The sequence below is a fragment of the Lissotriton vulgaris genome, chromosome 11, assembly GCF_964263255.1.
Source record: "Lissotriton vulgaris chromosome 11, aLisVul1.2, whole genome shotgun sequence".
NCBI classification, from domain to species: domain Eukaryota; kingdom Metazoa; phylum Chordata; class Amphibia; order Caudata; family Salamandridae; genus Lissotriton; species Lissotriton vulgaris.
Genome location: NC_141699.1, coordinates 669,138,800 through 669,161,970, shown reverse-complemented (window position 1 = coordinate 669,161,970; position 23,171 = coordinate 669,138,800). Strand labels below are relative to the sequence as shown.

The 23,171-nt window shown below is 47.4% G+C and overlaps 1 protein-coding gene across 1 annotated transcript in view; it reads left to right on the top strand.

The window, feature by feature from the left end:
• Positions 1-23,171, top strand: part of LOC147683311 (E3 ubiquitin-protein ligase ARIH2-like) — a 163,241-nt gene that overhangs the window by 56,612 nt on the left and 83,458 nt on the right. Inside the window, exon 2 of the mRNA XM_086943766.1 lies at positions 8,078-8,232. Coding sequence (XP_086799892.1) covers positions 8,078-8,232 — 155 coding nt within the window. The remainder of the gene's footprint in view (positions 1-8,077; positions 8,233-23,171) is intronic.

The following is a 23,171-nucleotide window of genomic DNA, read 5'->3' as shown; positions in this document are numbered from 1 at the left end:
TTTTCCACGTCCTGTCCCGGCTGTGTTCCCCATTCAGCCCTCGAAGTGCCAGTCTGTGGGGAAGGAGGGGAGTTAGGGTCAGGGGTCCACCAGTCTTCCAGGCCTCCCGTCCTGACCCCGTTACACTCCTCCCCCCTTGGATTCTCCCGATTGGGGAGAACGGGCACCCTCGACAAGTATGGCATTGCCATTGTCCACCCCCTTTTTGTGCACTATGTGGAACGAAAAGGGCTGGAGGAAAAGAAACTATCTAAGAACTCTGGAGTTCTGGGTCATGTTTCTCTGCATCCATTGTAGGGGAGCGTGGTCCGAGTGTAGAGTGAAAGACCTCCCCTCAAGGTAATATCTCAATTTGTCCACTGCCCAGCGTATCGCCAGGCATTCTTTCTCGACCGTGGGGTATTTACACTCTCTAGGGTGGAGTTTCCGACTTATATAGAGGATGAGGTGTTCCAGCCCCTCTTCACCCTCCTGCGACAAGACGGCCCCAATCCCGGTGTCAGAGGCGTCAGTTGCCAGGGAGAATGGCTTCTCGAAGTCTGGTGGTATCAGCACTGGGCTGGATGTGATGGCCCTTTTTAGGTCCTCAAAAGCCCTGTTGGCTTCTGTGGGAGGGGTTTTCCCTAGGTTGTTTTTGACATTATTTTTGAGGAGGTCTGTCAAGGGAGCGGCTACCTCAGCAAAATTCATGATGAACCGCCTATAATACCCGATCAGGCCTAAGAAAGCCCTGAGTTCTTTTTTTGAGGAGGGAAAAGGGGTATTAATTATGGCTCGTATCTTCTCCTCCTGAGGGGCAATGACCCCCTCCCCCAGCATGAACCCCAGGTATTTAACTCTGGGGTATGTGGCCCTTGATTTCTTTGAGTTAATGTGTAGGCCAGCATTTTGTAAGGCTGTGAGGATTCGGTCAATGTGCTCTAGGTGGCCCTCCCAGGTCCTACTGAAGATGACAATGTCATCGAGGTACACCGAACTGTACTCAGTGTGAGGGGCCAATACCGTGTTCATCAGTCTCTGAAATGTAGCTGGGGCTCCGTGGAGCCCAAAGGGTAGCACCGTGAACTCGAACAATCCATCATCAGTGGCAAAGGCTGTTTTGTGCCTGTCTTTTTCTCGCAGCGGTACCTGCCAGTAGCCCTTGGTCAGGTCGAGTGTTGTGATATATCTGGCTTCTCCAATTCTTTCGATTAACTCATCCACTCTGGGTGTTGGGAAGGCGTCGAAAGAGGAGATAGCGTTCAAGGCGCGAAAGTCCATACAGAACCGGGTGGACCCATCTGGTTTTGGAACCATCTCTATGGGCGAAGCCCAGTTGCTTCGCGACAGTCGAATGACTCCGAGCTGAAGCATGTCCCTGACTTCTCTTTTTACGTCTGCTCTCCTGGCCGCCGGAATACGATATGCTTTCTGTTTGACCACCTTGCCCGGTTCTGTCTCTATGCAGTGCTCGGCTAAGTGGGTATGACCAGGAACGTCCGAGAACATAGGGGAGAACCGTTGCAGCCTTTGTAGGAGTTCTCCTTTTTCGGATTGCGTCAATTCTGGGTTAATGGGAAGTAGGTCTAGTGTGGTGCCCTCGTCTCGGGAGGGCAACGCTAGGTTGGCTGTTTTGGGCGGGGGCCCTATCCATTTCTTCAACAGATTGATGTGGAAGGTTTGCTGCCATCCGGGAGTGATTTGTAAACGGTATCTTGTTTTACCTATGGTCTCCATAACTTCATAAGGCCCCTTCCATTCGCTTCTGAATTTTTGTGTGGAAGACGGGAGAAACACTAAGGCCCAGTCTCCCTTGTTCATTGTCCTCCATTTCTTGCCCTTGTCATATTGGTGTCTCTGTTTATCTTGGGTTCTCTCTAAGTTTGAGTAGGCTAGATCCCTCAGTTTACCCAACCTGGATTTTAATTGTTTGGTGTACTCTAGCAGCGATCTTTGTTCGGCCGCCTCCTCTTTTTCCCAAGCGTCCTTGGTGATTTCCAAGAGCGATCTGGGCTGACGCCCATATAACAGTTCGAAAGGTGAGAACCCTAGGCTGCTCTGTACTTGCGCCCTCAATACATAAAGGGCCAAGGGCAACAGCTTGTCCCAGTCTCTGTTTTCAGCGGTTAGCATTTTCTTCAGTGTGGTCTTGAGTGTGCGGTTGTAACGCTCCACCAAACCATCCGTCTGGGGGTGGTAGGCCGAGGTACGTATATGTCGCAGTTCTAATGTTTTGCATACTTCTGCCATCATCTTAGAAACAAAGGGAGTCCCCTGATCTGTGAGTATCTCCCTGGGGAACCCCACCCTTGAGAATAATTCGATCAGTTTGTCTGCTACATTCCTGGTTGTAGGAGTACTAAGGGCAAAGGCCTCTGGGAATCGGGTGTTATAGTCGACAACGATTAATGCCTAGGTATGTCCCCTGGTTGTGCGGGGAAGAGGACCAATAAGGTCCATTCCTACCCTCTCAAAGGGGTTGCCTATGATGGGTAACGGTTGGAGGGGTACCGCGGGTGGTCTACACATGTTCTTTTTCTGGCATACCTCGCATTGTCGGCAGTAAACCTCAGCCGTTTTGTATATAAGAGGCCAGAAGAAGAGTCTTGTAATGTTCTGAAGGGTCTTCTCGGCCCCCTATGTCCGGCCGTCAAGTGGGTGTGGGCATAAAACAATATCTGGTCCCTGAAGTCTTTTGGGACGACTAACTGTGGGGGATCGCCCGCCTTCCCTTCCCTGTACAACAGATCGTTTATGATCCTGAACTTAGGATACCCTTGGGTCGGTGTCGTCTCAGCTATATGGGCTGCCTCCCAAGCGTTCAAAAGGGTTGGATCATTGACCTGTGCAAATTTGAATCCCCGATCTAACTCCCAGGGATCGGTGGTTAAGTATGCTTCCCGTGGCTGTCCTTCTATCTTTTCCCTGAAGAGTCGAAGGAAATCAGGGTTGTCTACCCTATGATAAGGTCCTCAGGAAGGGCTTCCACTACTCCCACTTTTACTACACATGGTTCTCCTCCCAAGGGCCGAAGGGTGAGGTGGGCTACGGGGTATGGTTTCACGTCTCCGTGTACACATCTGATGTGTACCACTAAGTTGGGACCAAACTGGGAGGGTCGGACCAGTTGCTTCTTTATCACTGATTGTTTACAACCAGAGTCCAAAAGGGCTTTCACACATTTACTGTTCACTTGTACCCTTACATAAAAGGATGGTCCCATCTTCGCTGTATACATTACGGCTTTTGGGATATAGCCGACCTCCATAGGTTCTTCTGCTGTTCTTTTCCGGGGACACAGTCGGGCGATGTGCCCCCACTCCCCACATTCGAAACACTGCGGTCCCCTTGTGGTGGGTATCTCATATCGCATTGGTCTGGTCTTCAGCGGCTCAGATGCCTGTTTAGTCTTTTTTTCCTGTCTCACCATCCCTGCGGCTGCTTTGGGACCTTTGTCTGTTTCCCAAGGAAACGTACGGGGCATTGCTCGGTTGTAATTAGAGGCCATCTCAATGGCTTGTTCAGCGGTAATGCCTGAATGCTGCCTCAGCCACCGCTGGGTGCCGTAGGGCAGGGCCTCCATGAATTGCTCCAGATAGATGCTGGACATCACTTCCTCTTTGCTCCTGCTCTCTGTCCTCAACCATTTGTCAGCGGCCATCTTCAGTCTCAGATACAATGTCTAAGGGTGTTCCCCAGCTATCCCTTTTTCCTTCCTGAACCTAAGTCTGTAGGCTTCTGCATCAAGCCCTAGGTGGTCTAGGATCACAGTCTTGATCGTTGCATACGGAGTTAGCCCTGCATGGTTGGCCACTTGGTAGGCCGCTTGGGCTTCGCCGGACAACAGGGGGACCAGGAAGAAGGGCCATTTCTCCTCGGGCCACCCACAGGCTCTGGCCGCCCGCTCGAAATTGACAAGGAACGCATCCGGATCTTCTCCGGGAACGTATTTCTGCAACTGCATGCCAGAGGGATGGGGTCCAAATGTCCGTCTCTCCATTGGCATAGGAATGCCGGGACTCTGTACTACTTTTTGTAGACCCTCAAGCTGGGCGGCGATGGTGTTTTTAAACATGTCGCGGTCGGCATCTGCAGTCGAGATCTGTTGCCTGACGGCCCATTCCAGCTTCTGCTGCCCCTCTATCAATTGGTGTATCACTTGTTCCATTGCTGACTCCTGCAAGGAAGGGCCAGATCTCACTTCTGACACCAGTGTAGGCGTGGGAGGGGGGCTGGGAATGCTCTCTACGCTGGGAACAGGTGCTGCAACAGTAACAGGCTGACCAGTATATTTCTTTAAACTCTGTTTTATTTTTAAGGTGCGCCTGGTTCTGAACGTCAGTCTCTCTCTGGCAAATTTCAGCTTATCCGTGATGTCGGTGTCTTGTGGCCGGGGTGTCGTCAGAGGCCGTCTTCCCGGGTGCAGCGTCTCCGGAACCCAAGGAGAAAGGAGACCGACAGAGGGAAGCCGTTAGTTTTTAGACTGATACTGTCTTACCCCCAACGGGACCCAGTGTTTGTGAGGGAGCACCTGTGATTTGTACAACTCCACACGTGTTCGTGCTCAGGCGAGGGAGGAGTGATGTGAGGAACACAGGTAGGGAAAGGGTAGGGTAGAGGGAATCGGAAAGGACACAGGAAAGGCACGCACAGGGGTATCTACACTATTTACACGGGGGTGCTCTTTCTCCCCACCCAGGTTGCCCAACGCCGCCGTACCTGAGAAAGCCACACTCCTCCCTCGGGAGTGTGGCACGGCGGATCACGGGGTCGTTGGCCTCCTGGCTCTCCTCCGCTCTCGGTTCTCCAGTCCTCTCCGCTTCCTCCTTGCTTCGCCTTCGGTTCCTCTTCGCCTTCTCCGTCCCTCTCCTCCGCAGTGACGTCACACGCCGCGTACAGGGCTTCCCTCTCTTTCATCATCCAGGTCCTCCTACGTCAGATGGAGGCGTGGTCTCGCCGGAGTCATCATACGCCCAATTAAAGGCGCCGGTATCATTTTCCACGTCCTGTGTTCCCCATTCAGCCCTCGAAGTGCCAGTCTGTGGGGAAGGAGGGGAGTTAGGGTCAGGGGTCCACCAGTCTTCCAGGCCTCTCCTTCCGACCCCGTTACATAGGCTAAAAAATGGGTTATAAAATTATGGGCTCCAATTGTGAAGTGGTTAAAAGGGGTAGGCTAATGTATATAGATTACATTTGTGTAAATGTAAACGTTCTGATGTATTATTTCTCCTCTGTTTTTCTTTTTTGTATCAAGTATAAATTTGGATTAATAGATAATTATCAATAATGTATAACAAATTAATTAATTTTGAATATGATTATATATATAATGTCTCTCTGAATAAAAATATTAAAAAAGGAAATTTCTTTTATGTGTTAGGCTGAATGAATGTCAGTATTTGAAACAAGATATATGGTTTTGTATGTCTATGCTTTATGTCTAAATGTTTTTATTTTAATTTTATTTTTTTTAACTTTTTATTGAAGAAAGTTCTCGTTCTAACACAGCCTCTCAACTACAACCCAGTGGGCTGGCAGCATGTCATTGTACAACACCTTACACAGCTTGTGAGCCAACATCCCAGAGGGCAGGCAGCGTTCAGTGACCTCAAATATCGAGAGATTATGCGTTCGTAGTGGTCTTGGAGTGCCATAAAGTGACAAATGAGAATCATACATAACTTACAATGGTGAATGAATAACCAGTCTCATGAAAAACATTCAAAGGTCAGTTACAAATACTAGTGTCGATAAGGTGGGAAGCCCTTCTTGCTAATAGGTACCAAACCAAACTGCCCTCCTATCTCACCTATCTTACATTCCGAAGGTCTGACCACCATGTTGATGAAGTAACCAGGGAAGTGTCGCACAGAATAACCATGAGAACAAAAGTCAAGTGACATCTGCATGATTATTGTCATCAGGAGTGGTGGGGTCGACCTCACCAGTATCTACATCTTGGGTAAGCAAACTGGAATTTTTGCAGTTGCCGAGTCCTCCACGTTCTCCCAAGTTCTAACCACGCCATCTTGAAATAGATCTCCCGCCGTTAGTACGTTCAATGTTTGTAACGCACGCACGACCCCATTATCTCTACAAGGTGACAACCAAAGGGTAAATTCCATAGGCATAGCCTTAGAGTACAGTAGTGCCCTCACCAGTAATTATAATAAATTATGCCAAGCGTGACGTGTTGAATTAATGGAGTCAAGGATCCCCGTCCTGCTGGGAGGGGGAGCGGTACAAACGGGGGTGGTAATGGACGGAGCATCTGAACCAATCAAACACTCACACCCAGTCAAAAGATCTGGGTTTAATCCATCACTGTTCTTTAGCCCACTCTGCCACCCCAGTTCAGACATGGCTATATGCAAATCAGTCTGACCCTGTGCCTCATGGGAACAGTCCAGCCCGAACTGCCAAGCCATGCCTTCCCTGGACCGGAAACAAGCTTCCGAGGACCGGTTTCTGGCATTCCAGCCGTCTTCAGCCCGGCTTTCTTGAATCCAGTGGCAAAGTGAGCAAGGGACTCACGTCTGAGCATACCCTGCCACACTTATGGTGGCCAAAAGCGGTACAAAAGGGGGTGGTAATGGACGGAGCATCTGAACCAATCAAACACTCACACCCAGTCAAAAGATCTGGGTTTAATCCATCACCGTTCTTTAGCCCACTCTGCCACCCCAGTTCAGACATGGCTATATGCAAATCAGTCTGACCCTGTGCCTCATGGGAACAGTCCAGCCCGAACTGCCAAGCCATGCCTTCCCTGGACCGGAAACAAGCTTCCGAGGACCGGTTTCTGGTATTCCAGCCGTCTTCAGCCCGGCTTGCTTGAATCCAGTGGCAAAGTGAGCAAGGGACTCACGTCTGAGCATACCCTACCACACTTATGGTGGCAAAAAGGGTACAAAAGGGGGTGGTAGTGGACGGAGCATCTGAACCAATCAAACACTCACACCCAGTCAAAAGATCTGGGTTTAATCCATCACCGTTCTTTAGCCCACTCTGCCACCCCAGTTCAGACATGGCTATATGCAAATCAGTCTGACCCTGTGCCTCATGGGAACAGTCCAGCCCGAACTGCCAAGCCATGCCTTCCCTGGACCGGAAACGGGGAGCGGATCAGCAAAGAGCTTTTCCATGTGAAGAAATGGTATGTCTGGCGAGCAATGTACGCTTGAGTGCCTGGCGCTGCTCTGTAGTACAAATTTAAGTCTGGTGCGCCCAACCACCCCAGCAGATGATAGGGTAGAGTAAGTATCTGCCATCGAACCCTCGCTTGTGTATATATGTTTTTTTATCAACCAAATCAAGCTTGTCATAACTGACTGACTGGTATAAACACAAAATTAGTTTATGGTAAGTAAGGAGCCCACATCTTACAGTTCTTCCTCGGGTGAATTCCAACAACAATTGACTGTAGTTGGAGTTGGAATCCATGAAGCAAGGATGCTGGAAGGCTAGAGCATTACAAGGGTAAACATGCTGCGAGACAAGGATATGTCCCAGCTTGCAACCTAAAGGTAGGACTAGTAAGTATTTACATAAGAACATACAGTACAATTCATAACACTACACTGGGAAAGTGGAACAGATTGTTGGGCTGCACATATGTCTCATGTAGTGTAGTAACTACTCCTTCGGGGGCAAGTGTGACTCAATTGAGCAATTGAGGAGCGGTGACAGTTGTAGCAGTATCGCTCTCTAACACTAAGAGATACTGCTCAAGCCTTTTATTTCTCTCTCATGTCCTTCTGCCTGTAGAACCTTGAAGCTACTCTGATGGCATGTTATCACTTAAGACGTTGTGTGTTTATTTTCTAAAAGGCTGCTTTTGAAGGTTCCTGGAATGTTACCCTCTAATTTTCCTGTACTGGTCAGTCTACATATGCTTTAGGCAGAGTTGGCTTTATATGTTTATATTGCAAATGATGATTTTAACAGCAACATTTTCCATAGGTTTTAGATTGAACATATTGTTGTACATTTATGTGACTTTTTATACATAAGGATCAAGGTCTCAGAATGGCTTTGTAAATAAATGACAAATCGTTAACTTTTCTGATTTTAGGGTCAAACATATTTTTTTCCCCAGCTCTGAATGAAGATGGTGCATGTTGTGGGAAGGAACTGAAACTTCCCCTTATCCGTAGTGCTGCAAGGTACACAGTGAAGGACCTTAAGAGACTGCTTGCCTTTGAAGACACATTGGATAAAATGGCAGCCAACCAGTGTTGTCAGAAAACAGAGGTAAGTGTATTCTATGCTAGGTCCAAGCACTATCCCACACAATGTAGGGCCGCCCAACCTATAGTGTGCACAAGGCCTCCTTCCCTGCTGCACATGGTCGTCCTATGTTTGAAATATTATGTGACGTCTGCTCCTTTTACAGGATGAATGTTTTATAAGTATGTGTGGAGTATATGTAGCAGGTCACAGATACCTAAGGCTTTATCTCATCTTTTCTTATTTTCATATTTCTTTCCTTCATTCTTTACTGCTGCTCATCTTTCTGTCTTCCTTTTCTCCATCCACCATCCTTCCTCTCCATCTTTGCTTCCATCGATCCTTTCTTCTTTCCCTTCTCCATCCATCATATGTTTCTCTCCATTCCTACCTTCATCCTTCCCATATTTCTGTGATCTCTGGACCCATTTGCTACTCTCCACCACAGCTCATACTAGTAACTTGCCGTGGAACTAATGAGCTTCGGTTTTTAGGTCTCCGCCTAGCGAAGGCTGCGCTTGCGCAGTTTCGCTGGGAAGAACTGATGTTTTGCAGAGTGGGGCTTGAACCCGCCCCTCTTCTCCATTGGCTGGCTTCCTAAACGGAGGCCAGCCATTGGAGGAGAGGAATATCACTCTGTTTAAGCCCCGTCTTTTTGGGATTCGGGGGTGTGTTTTTTACTTTCTTTCTGTTTTCTTCTTCTCCTCTTCAAATTGGCTGGAAGTTTACATTCCAGCCAATGGGAAGAGGAGAGAAAGAAAAGCACTCCCCCGAATCCCAAAATGAGTCTGCGTTTCTCCGAGGCATTCCTGCCTCGCCTCGGAGAAACATGGTCGTGTGGAGCGCTCCTCTCTTGCCTTTGAGAATGCAGTCATTTTTTTTAACATTGCTTGTTTCATGAATGCACAGTTGTTGCATCTCGTGTTTTCAACTTAGAAGGCCAATTTCCGACTGAAGTGTTGTATATTTGTATCAGGCTCCGAAGTCAACAGAGGCTGTACTCTGGTATGGGACCTTACACCGTAAAGCCCTTCCGTTCCATAAATGTTACGCAGACCCTTTTGAACATAGCGGCCACGGTACAGCTAGGCAGAGGATGTAAACAAAATAATACTGAAAATGGTTCAGTTCTTGTTAGTTGTTAGTGCTGTATAGCGCGGAAAAAAAAGTTCTCGGCCGACATGCTTTCCAGTCTTTACCATCCGGGCCGCTCCGCTCCCTTCTGTCCCCCACCCACCATCACCCTCCCCGGTTTTCTGTTTACTTCTTCCACGTTGAACTCCCGACAGCTTCACTTTCGCTTTCTGGGAGGGGTTTCAGAGCAGGCCAAAGGATTGTTATGGCAGTTGTATAAGTAATCCCCCGTAGCCACATGGTGCAGCCCGCTGCAGGCTGCGGCCTGAATGGAGCAGCAGCTGGACGCCGCTTTCTCTGCACCATTTGGCGCAGCGATGCGTCATCATTTTATCACAGCCCTGCAAAAAGTCGACACGCGGGAGGCAGTGCGCTGCTGCGCGAGAGTGCCTTGGAGGGTGTGCTGCAATTGCATAACTGCCTTTCCTTTGAGGCAAGCGCGTGCTGGTGAACTTCTCCTGCAGTGAACATGTCCACTTTGAGGAAGACTGTTTCAGTACTTGTTGGCATCAAGAGCGGGGCTCCATTTCCAGTACATTAGTTTTAATTTCCCACGCCACTTAAGTGGTCTGGTGCCGAAGTACAATAATGAAATTTTGTAGATCCAGTTTTGTGTCCTGTTTCGAGAGAGAGGGGTGTTGGGTAAAATGCAGTTGGTGAGTGTGAATTGTTTGACCTCGACGTGTTGCGCTTCAAGTTGTGCCATCATCACGTGATTAAAAGATACATTTTTCTGCAGGCCTGGTTTGTGCATCCGCCTTTCTAGCCAAGGGTAGATGCTCGTGCTTATGGCCCTCTGCAGGACGCTTTGCGGGCTAGATGCACGCCTGTGATTAAGGCAGGTTCATCACCCTAGTGTGTGTGTTTATATTTCCGAAGTTTTTCCTAAACTTAATTTAACACGTGTCCTCTTCAGGAAGAGCTGTGTTCTTCGTGCGTCCATCATACTAACAATCCTGGCTGATTTGCTTAATTGCCTCAACCTGACCCTTTTCCGAAGTGTCTCCTTTGTGTGCTGAGCATTTCAGATGAAAGGTTCCCGTTGCCTCGGCGGTCTGTTCATCAGATCTCCGACTGACAGGCTGTCGAGAACTACTCACCTTTCAGGAATGCTTCAACCACGTGGCCGTGAGAACTCTTGAAATAGTCTTCTCTTTGTTACTGGATTCTTTCTGTTCAGGTTCACTGCGGGAAGTGTGTGCATCCGATTCCCAAAACAAACACTGTTCAAACGCATTAAAAAAAGGAAACATTGCGCTGAAGTTGTTTACGCCACTGTATTCTAAACGATATTTCTGAGCTTGTGTACAAATCGTGACAGTGGGTTTGTTTGAACTTGATTACAAGCAAGACAGTTTTCAGTTGTTTCATGACGCATCATTCTCATTTTTTACAGAATGCTTTTTGTTGGTTTGTGTAGAACTAGGTTAACCTTATTGCTGTGAAACACTTGCTCATTCCTTTTCAGCATCCTTAATCTATCCTTAAACATAATCTGTATTTTATTCCTCCAAAGCACTGATATTCTCACACCCATAGCACTAGTCCTCTCCGACTCCACCCTCCAACTCCACCCTCACCATAAAACTCCACCCTCACCCTACCCTCCACTACTCTACTCTACTCCCCTCTCTACTACTCTCTACTACTCTCTCCACTACTCTCTACTACTCTCTCCACTACTCTCTACTACTCACTTTCTACTACTCACTATCTACTACTCTCTACTACTCACTCTCTACTACCCTCTAATACTCACTCTCTACTATTCAACTCTACTACTCGCTCACTACTACTCACTCTTTACTACTCACTCTTTACTGCTCTCACTACTCACACTACAACTCTACCACTTACTCTACAACTCTCTAATACTCCCTACCCACTCTACTACTCAATCTCGACTACTCTCTAGTACTAACTCTAATACTCTACTACGCATTCTCTACTATGCTCTCTACTACGCACTCTCTACTACACACTCTCTACTACTCACTATTACTCATGCCACTACTTACTCTTTACTACTCGCTCTTTACTACTCGCTCTTTACTACTCACTCTCTAATACTCTCTCTACTACTCTCTCCTACTCCCTCTACTACTCCCTCTAGTACTCAACTACTTACTCTACAACTCTCTAATACTCCCTACTCACTCTACTACTCACTCTCTACTATTATCTACTCACACTCTACTAATCACTATACTCACTACTCACTATAATACTCTACAACTCTACTACTCACTACTACTGACTCTCTATTAATAACTCTATTACTCTCTATTACTAACTCTAATATTCTACAACACACTCTCTACTCCACTACTTTGCGCTCTCTACTAATCACTTTACTACTCACTATTACTCACTCTACTACTCAGTCTCTACTACTTACTCTACTACTCACTTTCTACTACTCTCTACTCACACTCTACTAATCACTCTCTATCTACTACTCACTATCTACAACTCTACTAATTCTATACTACTCACTCTACTACTCTACTACTCATTCTCTACTACTCACTCTCTACTACTCTCTACTCTCAAATCACTATACTACTCGCTCTATCCACTAATAACTCCTACTCGCTCTATCTACTACTAACTCTACTACAACTATTCACTACTCACATTTGCAAGAGATTAAGCTATTGTCATTTTAAAAGGCAATGCCAATTTTTTATGTTTTCAAAAACAACACATAGAGAAAAATGTGTCATTTACAATGCCAACAGCTCTAACTTTTGCAAAGGCGAGACCGTTGCATTGTAAATGCTTGTTATACTAATGTTTTCTTTAAAAGACAAATACGCCAGAAACAACAATTTAAAGGGTTTATGCAGCACAAACCTGTTCCCACTCTCTCTCGTGCAGCTAAAATGGGGGATACAGGACACCCTTGGCTAGGGGTGGAATGGAAGTAGGTGTCACTAGCAACAGGGAAAGGGAACCAATGTCTGCCTTGCTCAGCTAACCTTAACATGAGTACAGAAAATGTGGGCTGGGATTGCAGGGAAATGAGCTGAGGGCTAGGGCAGCATGAGTCTGTCAGAAAGAATCGTGGACCATGTAAGAGAACACAGTTTCATTGCTGAACGGGTGCAGAGTGCCTGTCTAAGTGTCCACACCATGTACATCTGTGCACAGACCCAAGCCTTGGCAGTGAACACTGCATAAAATGAACCCACATGTTCTTATTGTGTGTGTTACAGTGCCCTTCAGACCCGTGCTGTGTGTGTGAGCGAGCTCAGTTCTTCATTTGTGTCTGGACAAAGACGGTAAATAGGTGCAAACAATGGGGGATATTTACAAGGCCCCTGTGCCACTGGAGCGTCCCTTTTTGGGATGCTCCGGTGGCACTGTGTCTTGCTCGATATTTACAAAGCAGCGCTAAGCCACTTTGCGTGGCATAATGCAGGATTGTCAATATCGTTCCCTTTGATGCAGTTTTTTGCATTATAGGGGCGTGCAATGAGTGTTGCTGTAGGCATTCTCAGCAACACCTATGGCTTTTTGACACTGCCCCAGATTTACAAGTAATCGTAAATCCAAAGCAGCGCCAAAAACGTATGCCTCCCCAGGGGAAGCCTAAGGGTGGTGCAATGAGTAGAAATACTTGTATTTCTCCTCATTTTTAGGCAGAGTATTTGAGACCTCTTGAATATACATTAGTATATACTTATATATTAGGTGATCAAGATCGCTGTGGCGATCAAAACGCGTCTGGGGCGGACACTTTTCTGGTTCATCTTGGTGTACATATGAATAAATAAGGGAACTTTGACCCTGCGCTTTTGGATTTATTTGAGTACTTGCTGGTCAGTACCTTCTGTGTTTCCCTCTCGCTGGAGTAGGAGGGACAGGACTTTGGTTTTGACTTATATATTAGTATATACTTCTTTGTGTATGTACTTTGTGGGCTCTGAAGATCAGCCCTAGGACTTGTCTGCTTCCGCTTAGGGACTTTTTTTCTGTTTAACTGCCTCTATTTAACTGTCTTCATAAAACAAGCATTTGCAATGCAATAGGTCTCGCATTAGGAAAGTTTGAGCTATTGGTCTTGTAAATGACACATTTTTTATTTATGTGTTGGTTTTGAAAATAGCGAAATTAATAGCTTTGTCATTTACAATGCCAATACTTTTAACGTTTGCAAATGTGACACCTATAGCATTTGTAATGCAATATGTTTTGTATTTACGTGACTTAGATGTATTGATATTACAAACAATGGCTTTTAATTTTTTTAAATAATACTTAAATAAAAGTTATTGTAATTTATAATGGCAATAGCTTAAACTTTTGTAAATAACTTTTGTGAAGATTATGTTCAGTGTATTTTATTGTGACGAAAATCCAAGAATAGAAGTGAAATATTAACATCTTTTTGTGACATTTGTAATAAAGCTTGAAACATAGAGAGAACATATTTGAACCAGTTGTTGTTGAATGGTTGCACAGATTGATACTGTGGTGGCGCTGAGTGATGTTGTGTTGGCGACAAGTGATGCTGTGGCGTTCAGTGATGCTGTGGTAGCGCATAGTGATGTTGTGGTGCCCCTGAGTGATGCTGTGGTGCCCCTGTGTGATGCTGTGGTGGTGCGATAGATAGAGTGAGGGCGATAGATAGCTAGAGAGAGGGTGAAAGATAGATAGAGTGAGGGCTATAGATAGATAGAGTGAGATAGATAGATAGATAGATAGATAGATAGATAGATAGATAGATAGATAGATAGATAGATAGATAGATAGATAGATAGATAGATAGATAGATAGAGAGATAGGTAGATAGATAGATAGAGTGAGGGCGATAGATAGATAGAGTGAGGGCGACAGATAGATAGATAGAGTGAGGGCGATAGATAGCTAGATAGAGCGAGTGAGGGCGATAGATGTGTGTGGTTGTGTGCGTGTGTGTGGTTGTGTGTGGTTGCGTGTGTGTGGTTTTGTGTATGTGGTTGTGTGTGTGTGGTTGTGTGTGTGGTTGGGTGTGGGGTTGGTTGTGGGGTTGTGTGTGGTTGTGTGTGTGGTTATATGTGTGGCTGTGGTTGTGGTTGTGTGTGTGGCTGTGTGTGTGGTTGTGTGTGTGTGGTTGGGTGTGTGGTTGTGTTTGTGGTTGTATGTGTGGTTATGTGTGTGGTTGTTTGTGGGTGTGTGTGGTTGTGTGTGGTTGTGTTTGGCTGGGTTTCGTTGTGTGTGTGTTGTGGTTGTGTGTGTGAGGTTGTGTTTGGTTGTGTGTGTGTTGTGGTTGTGTGTGTGGTTGTGTGTGTGTGTGGTTGTGTGTGTGGTTGTGTGTGTGTGGTTGTGTGTGTGGTGATGTGTGTGTGTGGGGTTGTGTGTGTGGGGGGTTGTGTGTGATTTGTGTGTGGTTGTGTGTCTGGTTGTGTGTGTGTGTGTGGTTGTGTGGTTGTGTGTGTGTGGTTGTGTGTGCGTGTGGTTGTGTGTGTGTGTGTGGTTGTGTGTGTGGTGTGGTTGTGTGTGTGGTGTGGTTGTATGTGTGTGTGTGTGTGGTTGTGTGTATGTGTGTGTGCAGTTAGAGAAGGATGTCTGTCGAAGAGCAGCAGATCAGCACAGCATAAGATAACAGGTGGGTAAAGAAGGAGGTGTGTGGAAGAGAGCAGCAGATCAGCACAGGAGAAGAGAACAGGGAGTTAGAGAAGGAGGCGGTGGAAGGGAACAGCAGATCAGCACGGGAGAAGAGAACAGGGAGTTGGAGAAGGAGGCGGGTGGAAGAGAGCAGCAGATCAGCATGGGAGAACAGAACAGGGAGTTAAAGAAGGAGGCGGGTGGAAGAGAGCAGCAGATCAGCACAGAAGAAGAGAACAGGGAGTTAAAGAGGGAGATGGGGTGGTAGAGAGTAGTAGATCAGCACAGGAGAAAAGAGCAGGGAGTTAAAGAAGGAAGCAGGGGGAAGAGAACAGCAGATTAGCCCAGGAGAAAAGAACAGGGAGTTAAAGAAGGAGGCGGGTGGAAGAGAGCTGCAGATCAGCACAGGAGAAGAGAACAGGGAGTTAAAGAAGGGGGTGGGGTGGTAGAGAGCAGCGGATCAGCACATGAGAAGAGAACAGGGAGTTAAAGAAGGAGGTGGGTGGAAGAGAACAGCAGATCGGCACAGGGAAGAGAAGAGAACAGGGAGCTAGAGAAGGGGGCGGTGGAAGAGAGCAGCAGATCAGAATGGGAGAAGAGAACAGGGAGTTAAAGAAGGAGGCGGGGTGGAAGAGCAGCAGATCAGCACATGAGAAGAGAATAGAACAGGGAGTTAGAGAAGGAGGTGAGGTGGAAGAGAGCAGCAGAAGTTAACAGGGAGTTAAAGAAGGAGGCGGGGTGGAAGAGAGCAACAGATCAGCACAGGAGAAGAGAAGAGAACAGGGAGTTAGAGAAGGAGGCGGGTGGAAGAGAGGAACAGATCAGCACAGGAGAAGAGAACAGGGAGTTAAAGAAGGAGGTGGGGTGGAAGAGAGCAGGCGATTAGCACAGGATAAGAACAGGGGGTTGCAATGAAATTATAGGTGAGAAAATGGAAAAACTAACTTCAAACGTTAAAAAATTAAATGATAATTGTAAAAAAAAAAGCTAAAGAATATTTATTTAAACATTTTTTAATCTGAAATATTGGTACAGATGCATATTAGGCAAAACTGTGCTAATCCAAAATTATGGAATCTAAAATAGTGGTACAGGACATACAATTTTAGGTGCACATCTGCCTCAATCAAAGTGCACTTCAGTAACAGGGTTGGTGGGTTCATAGATCACCAATAGTTTTTTCTTTCCATTCTTTATGCTTCTTTTTTTTAAACTTTGATTTTTTTTGTGTGTTCCTTGTGATGAAACTATGTCTTCCGGATGCAGTCATTCAAAGCCAATAGTACCTTTTCTTTTTAGCAATAAGCGGAATATGTTCCTATGAAGTGCATTAAGAACTAAAAAGGGTTTGTAATCCTCCTCTAGGTATGCCTCTCAGCTAATTATCACATGTACTAGTCTATTTAACTTGTATACAATGGCTAATTTATTTTAAAATGCATATGGCTGCCATCTTTAGGCACTAAGGTAGGCTTTGACTATGTCTTACTTGTGTGCTGGAGCAAGTGCAGGAGCTGCTTTGGGGGTCAGAGCTTGGTGAGTGGCCCAGAGGGTACAGAAGACATTTTGAATAGATTCAGCATCCCCAGCTGAAGTCATCAACTGCACAGGTTTAGCCGATGGACGCTGAAACTCTAGGATCAACTTTAAAATGCCAGGGTTTATTACATTAAAGGATCCGACCCTGAAGCTCTCACAGTACAGTTTCCTCGATGAAGAAGTCTTCTGGGTACTCTACTGTCTTGGTAGGAAAAACTTTTTCTTCATGTGCGAGGGACCGAGTCGGGGTGCAAATGTCACCACTTGGCGATGCTGGATAGGTGCTGGGCAAACGTTTTCAGGACCATTCTGGCACTTAAAAGGTTGTTCCTAAAAGGATGTTCTTCCCACGCCTGGGAAGATATATTCTTAAGAAATGTTATTATTCTATATAAATAGCAATTTACTGTAACTTTGGTAAAACCTGAAGTTCTTGACCTTCCCAGATTTGATTATTTACACGAACCAGCAGCTGATGAAAAATCCTACTACCTGTCAAGCTGCGAGGTTAAAAGCAAGGTCGCCTGGACACGAACTCAATAACAGCAGTGGAGGGGTTGTAATTTCCTCATTTTAAGTATTACAAACGACACTTAACTTGAACTACAATGAGAGTTAATCATGCTGCAAAAACAGATGGTAACAATAAAAGAGAACAAAGAAAAGAAATCGAGGGATGAAGTACACTAAACATTAGTACCTACAGGGGTGCTTTGTGAGACAGTGACTTTAATCGGAGTGCACAAAACTCTTATAAGCATTTAAGTACCAAGATACCACTATATGGAAAGGCCATCTAATAATCGGATCTACCGCTCCCTTAGCACTTCTTAAAACAAGTTTCAACATCGCATTTCCGATGAGAAGCATAGAGTCACAGACATAGAGAGAGGGCTGAGCATGCTAAACCCATTCTATAATCTGTTATAAAATTGGTGTCCATGTCAGCTGAGAAGATGTAATGACAGAAACAACCAGGAAGCCAATGCTGCACACATAATAACATGGGATTCAGCAAAAAAAAAAAGTACTGGCATTGGGAGGGGGAGGCAGGTCACGATAGCAGCAAGGAGGATTTGGACAAAAAAAGGTATTTTCTCTGACAATTGGAGCGAGGCGCTGTTTCTCCTGTGTGCTGTAGAAGAAGGGGGAGGAGCAGGTGCCCAGAGGGAAAGTTTGCTTTTCTCCGTGATGGATGACGTCTCTGGCTTGGTGTGATGGGGGAGGGCTCCTGTCTTCCTGTAGGAGTGTTGATGCTTCAGTCCATCTGTGTCAATCAAGTCGCACTTGTGTTAATTGAAAGAAAACCCTGAGTAAACGTTAGTTTATAAAGGGAGTTCCCTTAGTGCACAAAACTGCGCCATTGATTAATTCTGCACGTCACAGCCTCCGAGGTGCTTCAATCGCACCTAGATTAGTACATGAATAAACCGGCGTGATTAACATCAAAACGCTGCACGGAGCTTGCGGCAACTTTTTTGTATAATGAATTCAGCAACTCACTGAGCCATACGGCATTCACTAAGCTGGTTTAAAGCACCCGAAGGAGGCAGGGGTGCTGGTAAGGGACTTCTTGAGCACAAAACAAAGGTCAGTGCTGCAGTTGGTGTAGGATTCTTGACTGTTTCCATTGTTAAGCAGAGGATAGTACAGGCATTTCGAGTTGTAGAGTGACATTGGCAGACAGCGAGCAGATGATTGGTAGAGGAGGATTAAATCAGGTTTGAGACCCTGCACTCCTGCTTTTAATTCCTAGAAGATACACTGACACTGCATGTCAGACACAACCCCTGACAGACCTGTGGGCTGGGGAATCTACAGTCACACTAACAGAGCCCTTTGAAATGCCAATATGGCTGAAGTAGTGGTAGTCACAGGTTGGGGGACTTCCCCGAAAGGCCAGCAGAGCCGGAGTTGCAGCAGTCACTAGCCAGGAGAGTCCTCTAAAAGGCTATTGGGACTGGCTAGAATTTCGTACATGCCTTTCGAAGGTCTCTGGAAGGACGGTAACGGATGGAACGGGGCAAGTGAGGGCCTGGTAGAGGAGCACTGACTGGCAGTTACATGACAGTTTCCACCGGAAATGTTAATGATTCTGCCCCGACATTTATTGTCTCGCCGAGCTGCTTCTTGTTGTTTGTAACTGTGACGGTCTCCAGTTCTCCACAGGTCTCCCCGCCTCCGAATGTCTTTGTGGGTTGTAGACTACTAATATCAGTTGTACTGAAGAGCTGTTGATTTGGTAGGGTAAATGGACGGGGCCACTCTGCCCTCATTACTCAGTGTCATGGCCACACAGAGACCAATTACTGCAGCCCTTAAACAGCGTCAGCAAGGAGAGAAAAAAAGTGTTTTGCTAATGCTCAGCATCAGGAAACGAGGATAATACTGCAATTAATGGTAAACATTCCAACAACAAGAAAGAATGCACTGGGAAGGCACTTCCATAGTCAGGGGAAGGCACCTCGGCGGGCAGGGGGTTGTTCGGAGGGGGGAGGGGGTGCCTACAGGGGAGACCTTGGTAGCATGCAGGGGCCTTTCATCATCCGGAGGTATTTTGGGTTGGGGTCAGGGAGGCGGGCACTGTGAGAACAGGGAGGGAGTCAAACGAGGTCTGTTCCAAGAGGGGACAAAAAAAATAAACGAGACGCATGGGGAGCAGCAGCCTTCGATGTGCCGGCCGGCCATGCAGTGAATAATTAGGGGAGAGAGAGGGGAGGTGCTGGGGAACAGATGGCCGTGAAGCAGGGGGCGGGGCAGCTGAACCCTTTGAAGTGGCCTGGCGGCCGTGAAAGGAGAAATGCTGCTGCCAGGGGGAAGGCTTGTGCATGAGAGCAGGTCACGTGATTGTGATTCACGTGAACTGTCCAAAATCCTCCCTTGGCCTGAAGTTTGGTTTAGCTGCATTAGGGCTCTTTTCCTATTCCTGCGGAATAGGAAAGGGGCGAGCCCTAAAAAGGACCAGCAGAGGTTAGTAAAATACCAGAATCACTTTAGCATTCTCTAGATTCCAGTCCATAGAAATTGTCTTCCACGAGCACCCGTAGGCAATAATATTTGTTTCAAATCTTGTATTTTCAGTGATGTGACCACCGAAGGCCCTGATTTTATATTGCCGCTCGAAGTTGCGCATTTACTGAGGGAGCTGCCTTCAACCCACGTTCTTCTACACCGGACCTGCTGGGGGCTTTAGAGGAGGCGTTGACAGCGTGAGGGACTGCGAGTCCCAGGACTGACTGCGGCGCTGTGTGGAGCCGCACCTGGACACTCTTCCCGCCCACCCCGCCTCCTGTGGTGTCAAAACCGCGACTCGCGGCCCCCGCTCCGCGGAAGCCGCTCGAAGTTGCGCATTTACTGAGGGAGCTGCCTTCAACCCACGTTCTTCTACACCGGACCTGCTGGGGGCTTTAGAGGAGGCGTTGACAGCGTGAGGGACTGCGAGTCCCAGGACTGACTGCGGCGCTGTGTGGAGCCGCACCTGGACACTCTTCCCGCCCACCCCGCCTCCTGTGGTGACCGCCCTCTTCACTACCTTAAGTGTACGCAATCGGACGCGTGTCGCGGGACGCGCGCGAAGACCGGGCCAAGAGCGGGCCCGTTTTAGCCCGTTCGAGCCCAGGAGGGACCGGACCGGGCTACATCTTTTTCATCTGATCATCGGACCTATCATTCTGGATTGAGCCGCAAGGTGCACCCCAGCTTCAAGGTGGACATTACATGGCTACAAGGGAGACCCGGAGCAAGGCGATGGCAGCAGCTGCTACATCTAAAGGTACTTTGGACAACTTCCTGATTAAAACCAGTTCAAAACCCACCAATGACATGTGTGTCACGGAAATCCCTTTGACCCAGAGCACCGCCCTCCCAAATTCGCCAGTTCCAATTATCCCTTCCCAGGACTCACTGGAGGCCTCGCACCTACAGCTCCTAGATAGCATAGATCAAACAATTGAATCCGTTCTTCTGCAGCTTAGATCCTCTTCTACTTTTCAGCGAGACTCTCATCTTGCGATCACTGACAGCACTCAAATCCTATTGCCTAACTCTCCCTCACCTAAGCGATCAGGCCCTGAACTGGTCACTACGCAAGCAAGGGGCAATAAAGAAGGAGCAGTTCCCAAAAGGAAGATATTCAGACAATCGAAGGGAGCAAAAAGGGCTAGAATCGACCAAGGCCCGACTAGCGTTGCAGCCTCCCCAGACTCCATGGAACGCTCACCCCTTTTATTAAATAATGTTCGCGAGTCTCCACTGTGCCCTACGCAACTGTCACTACAGGGTACAGGGGGGCCATTTGTTTTCGGCGAAAATCTAAGGGCGGAAGGCGACCAGTTTTTACCCCTCATCACTAACGTGATGGAGAGACTCCTGGAACCCTTGATGAGGTGTCTGGATAGCATTAATACTCGGCTAACAGCAATCGAGACTACAATGGGGGATATGAAGGCCCACCCAAACCAGAGGGGGATGCATTCCACAGGTACAGTTCCTAGTGGGGTTCCCGCCATTATAGCGCCAGCTCCAGTAACTGGCCCTCCTATGGCATCAGTAGGTACAATTCCCCCCCCACCTCTCCAGATCCCTCATCCCTCTTCCTCCACCACACTGCCTACCCCACTACCAAAGCAAACTCCCCCAGTACCATTAGCAAGAAAATCCAAAGTGCCAGCACCTACTATCCCTTCTAGGCAAGGAACTACACAGAGCAGTTCTAACGCCCACACTGTCCAAAATGTTCCACCCTTGAAAGACCCAGCTATAGTAAATCTCCCACCCGAAGCCGCTCCTTACACTGTAATTTTGGCTGGAGTTCCTGAACTCTCTCCCAATACCCAGGAACCATTTGAGTCCCTTAGAAATAAGGTGATCGGCTGGTTGAATATCCACAGACCACTGCCATCAAATCTGAGGGGGGATATTCTAATGGTTAGGCGTGTTTCCTGGGTGGGACACATCAGCAAGGTGATTAAAGGGGATTGTATACTGGTTACCTTTAGAAACTGCCAGATAGTACAACTCATTACTAACTGGTTGGGGGGTTCGGGAACTACCAGCATACAACTGCTCCCACTCTCCTTCTTCTATCCGCCCAGAGTTAAAATCAATAGGAACCCGGGGGGCGAAGAAGGATGGACCAAGGTGGGATTTGCTATCGATGGGTCAAGGTACAGGCCTCCTAGACATCACTTACCTGCCCAAATGGACTTCATGCATCACAATAGGTATAGCTGTCTTGAAGAGGTGGACTGACTGAACCAAGAGTCTGGCAAAGAGAGGGGCCCCGGGGCTGACCACTTCACATTAAGCTTGGAACCCGCACTGGCAAAACATACTAAACCCGACCCAGCAATTCCCTCTCCTGGTATCCAGAAGATTAGTACCCCGCAGCAAGGCCCTTTATCTCCGAGCGGAGCACCAGATGACTCCAGGGTTCTAAATATTGTTTCCTGGAACATAGCGGGTCTTTGTAATAAATTAGCTTGTCCAGATTGGAGAGCATATATTGACTGCGCTGACGTATGTATGTTCCAGGAAACCTGGGCCCGGGAGGTACAAAACCGTTTGGGTTTTGCCTCTTACTCAGTTCCCGCTAAGTGGGCTGGAAAGGGTCGGCCATCGGGAGGGCTAACTATCTGGGTGGCAACTCATCTGGGTTGTAGTGTAAAAACTCTGGACACCAGCTCGGAAGATGTTCAGTGTCTGCTGTTAGAGTGGTCGAATGGGTTCAGTCTGGGCATTATAAATGTCTATTCCAGGCCAGTTAGTGTCTCAGCTACTTCCAGAACTATTGAGGAACTATCCTCCTTCCTAACTTACTTCCCTGAGGGAGCCATGTTCGTGGTGGGAGGTGACTTCAATTGTCAGTTCGAACCCCTTGCTGGCTTGCTAGATGCAGCGGATCAGGAAGAGGACGATGTCTGGGAAATTCCCCCAGTCGCCGGACCCACTGCAAGAGTCTGGTCTCCACTGGCCCTGCAGATCACCACCCTGACATTAACTCACTCGATTAGGGCATGTAACGGGCGAGCGAAGTCAGACACGCCCCCGCCTATACCTTCTCCCAGGCAGGAAGGAGGGCACGCTTGGACTATGTATTTATTGAATGCAGGGAATGGAAAAGAATCGTGGATTTCAAGATCACACAAAGGGGGGAGAGCGACCACGACCCTTTGACGATATGGCTCAGGATTCCGGGTACGAGAGAGGCCCGGTTGTCCGAGCAGGACAACTTTAACGCCGGTACTTTGTCTAGTAACAGACGCAAGATAAGATGGGACAAGCTGGCCAAAAATCCGACAGAGTTGGCCAAACTGTATAGCCTACTAATTCCTCTACTTGAGGGCGTTGCTGCACTAGACCACACTCAAGGCGATTATCACCACCAGCTCGGCAAACTACATATCTCGTTAGTCACTGCCATTAAAGGAACCCTAAACCCCATTGGCGGAAAAAAGCCTAGCCAAATAAGGAAGCCGTCTTGGTACAATAAGACATGTAGGCAAGCAAAAAGAGACCTCCTAGAGGCACTCAAACAAAATACCAGTAGGCCCTTAATAAAAACGAAGCGACAGATATATAGGGATCTCACACGCTACGCCAGGGAGGAATGGGAGGTTGAAAAATGGGCCAACATGACTACAACCCTGGGGGTCAAAGATGCCCGCAAGTTCTGGCAGCTTGTAGGCACAGGCTCGGCG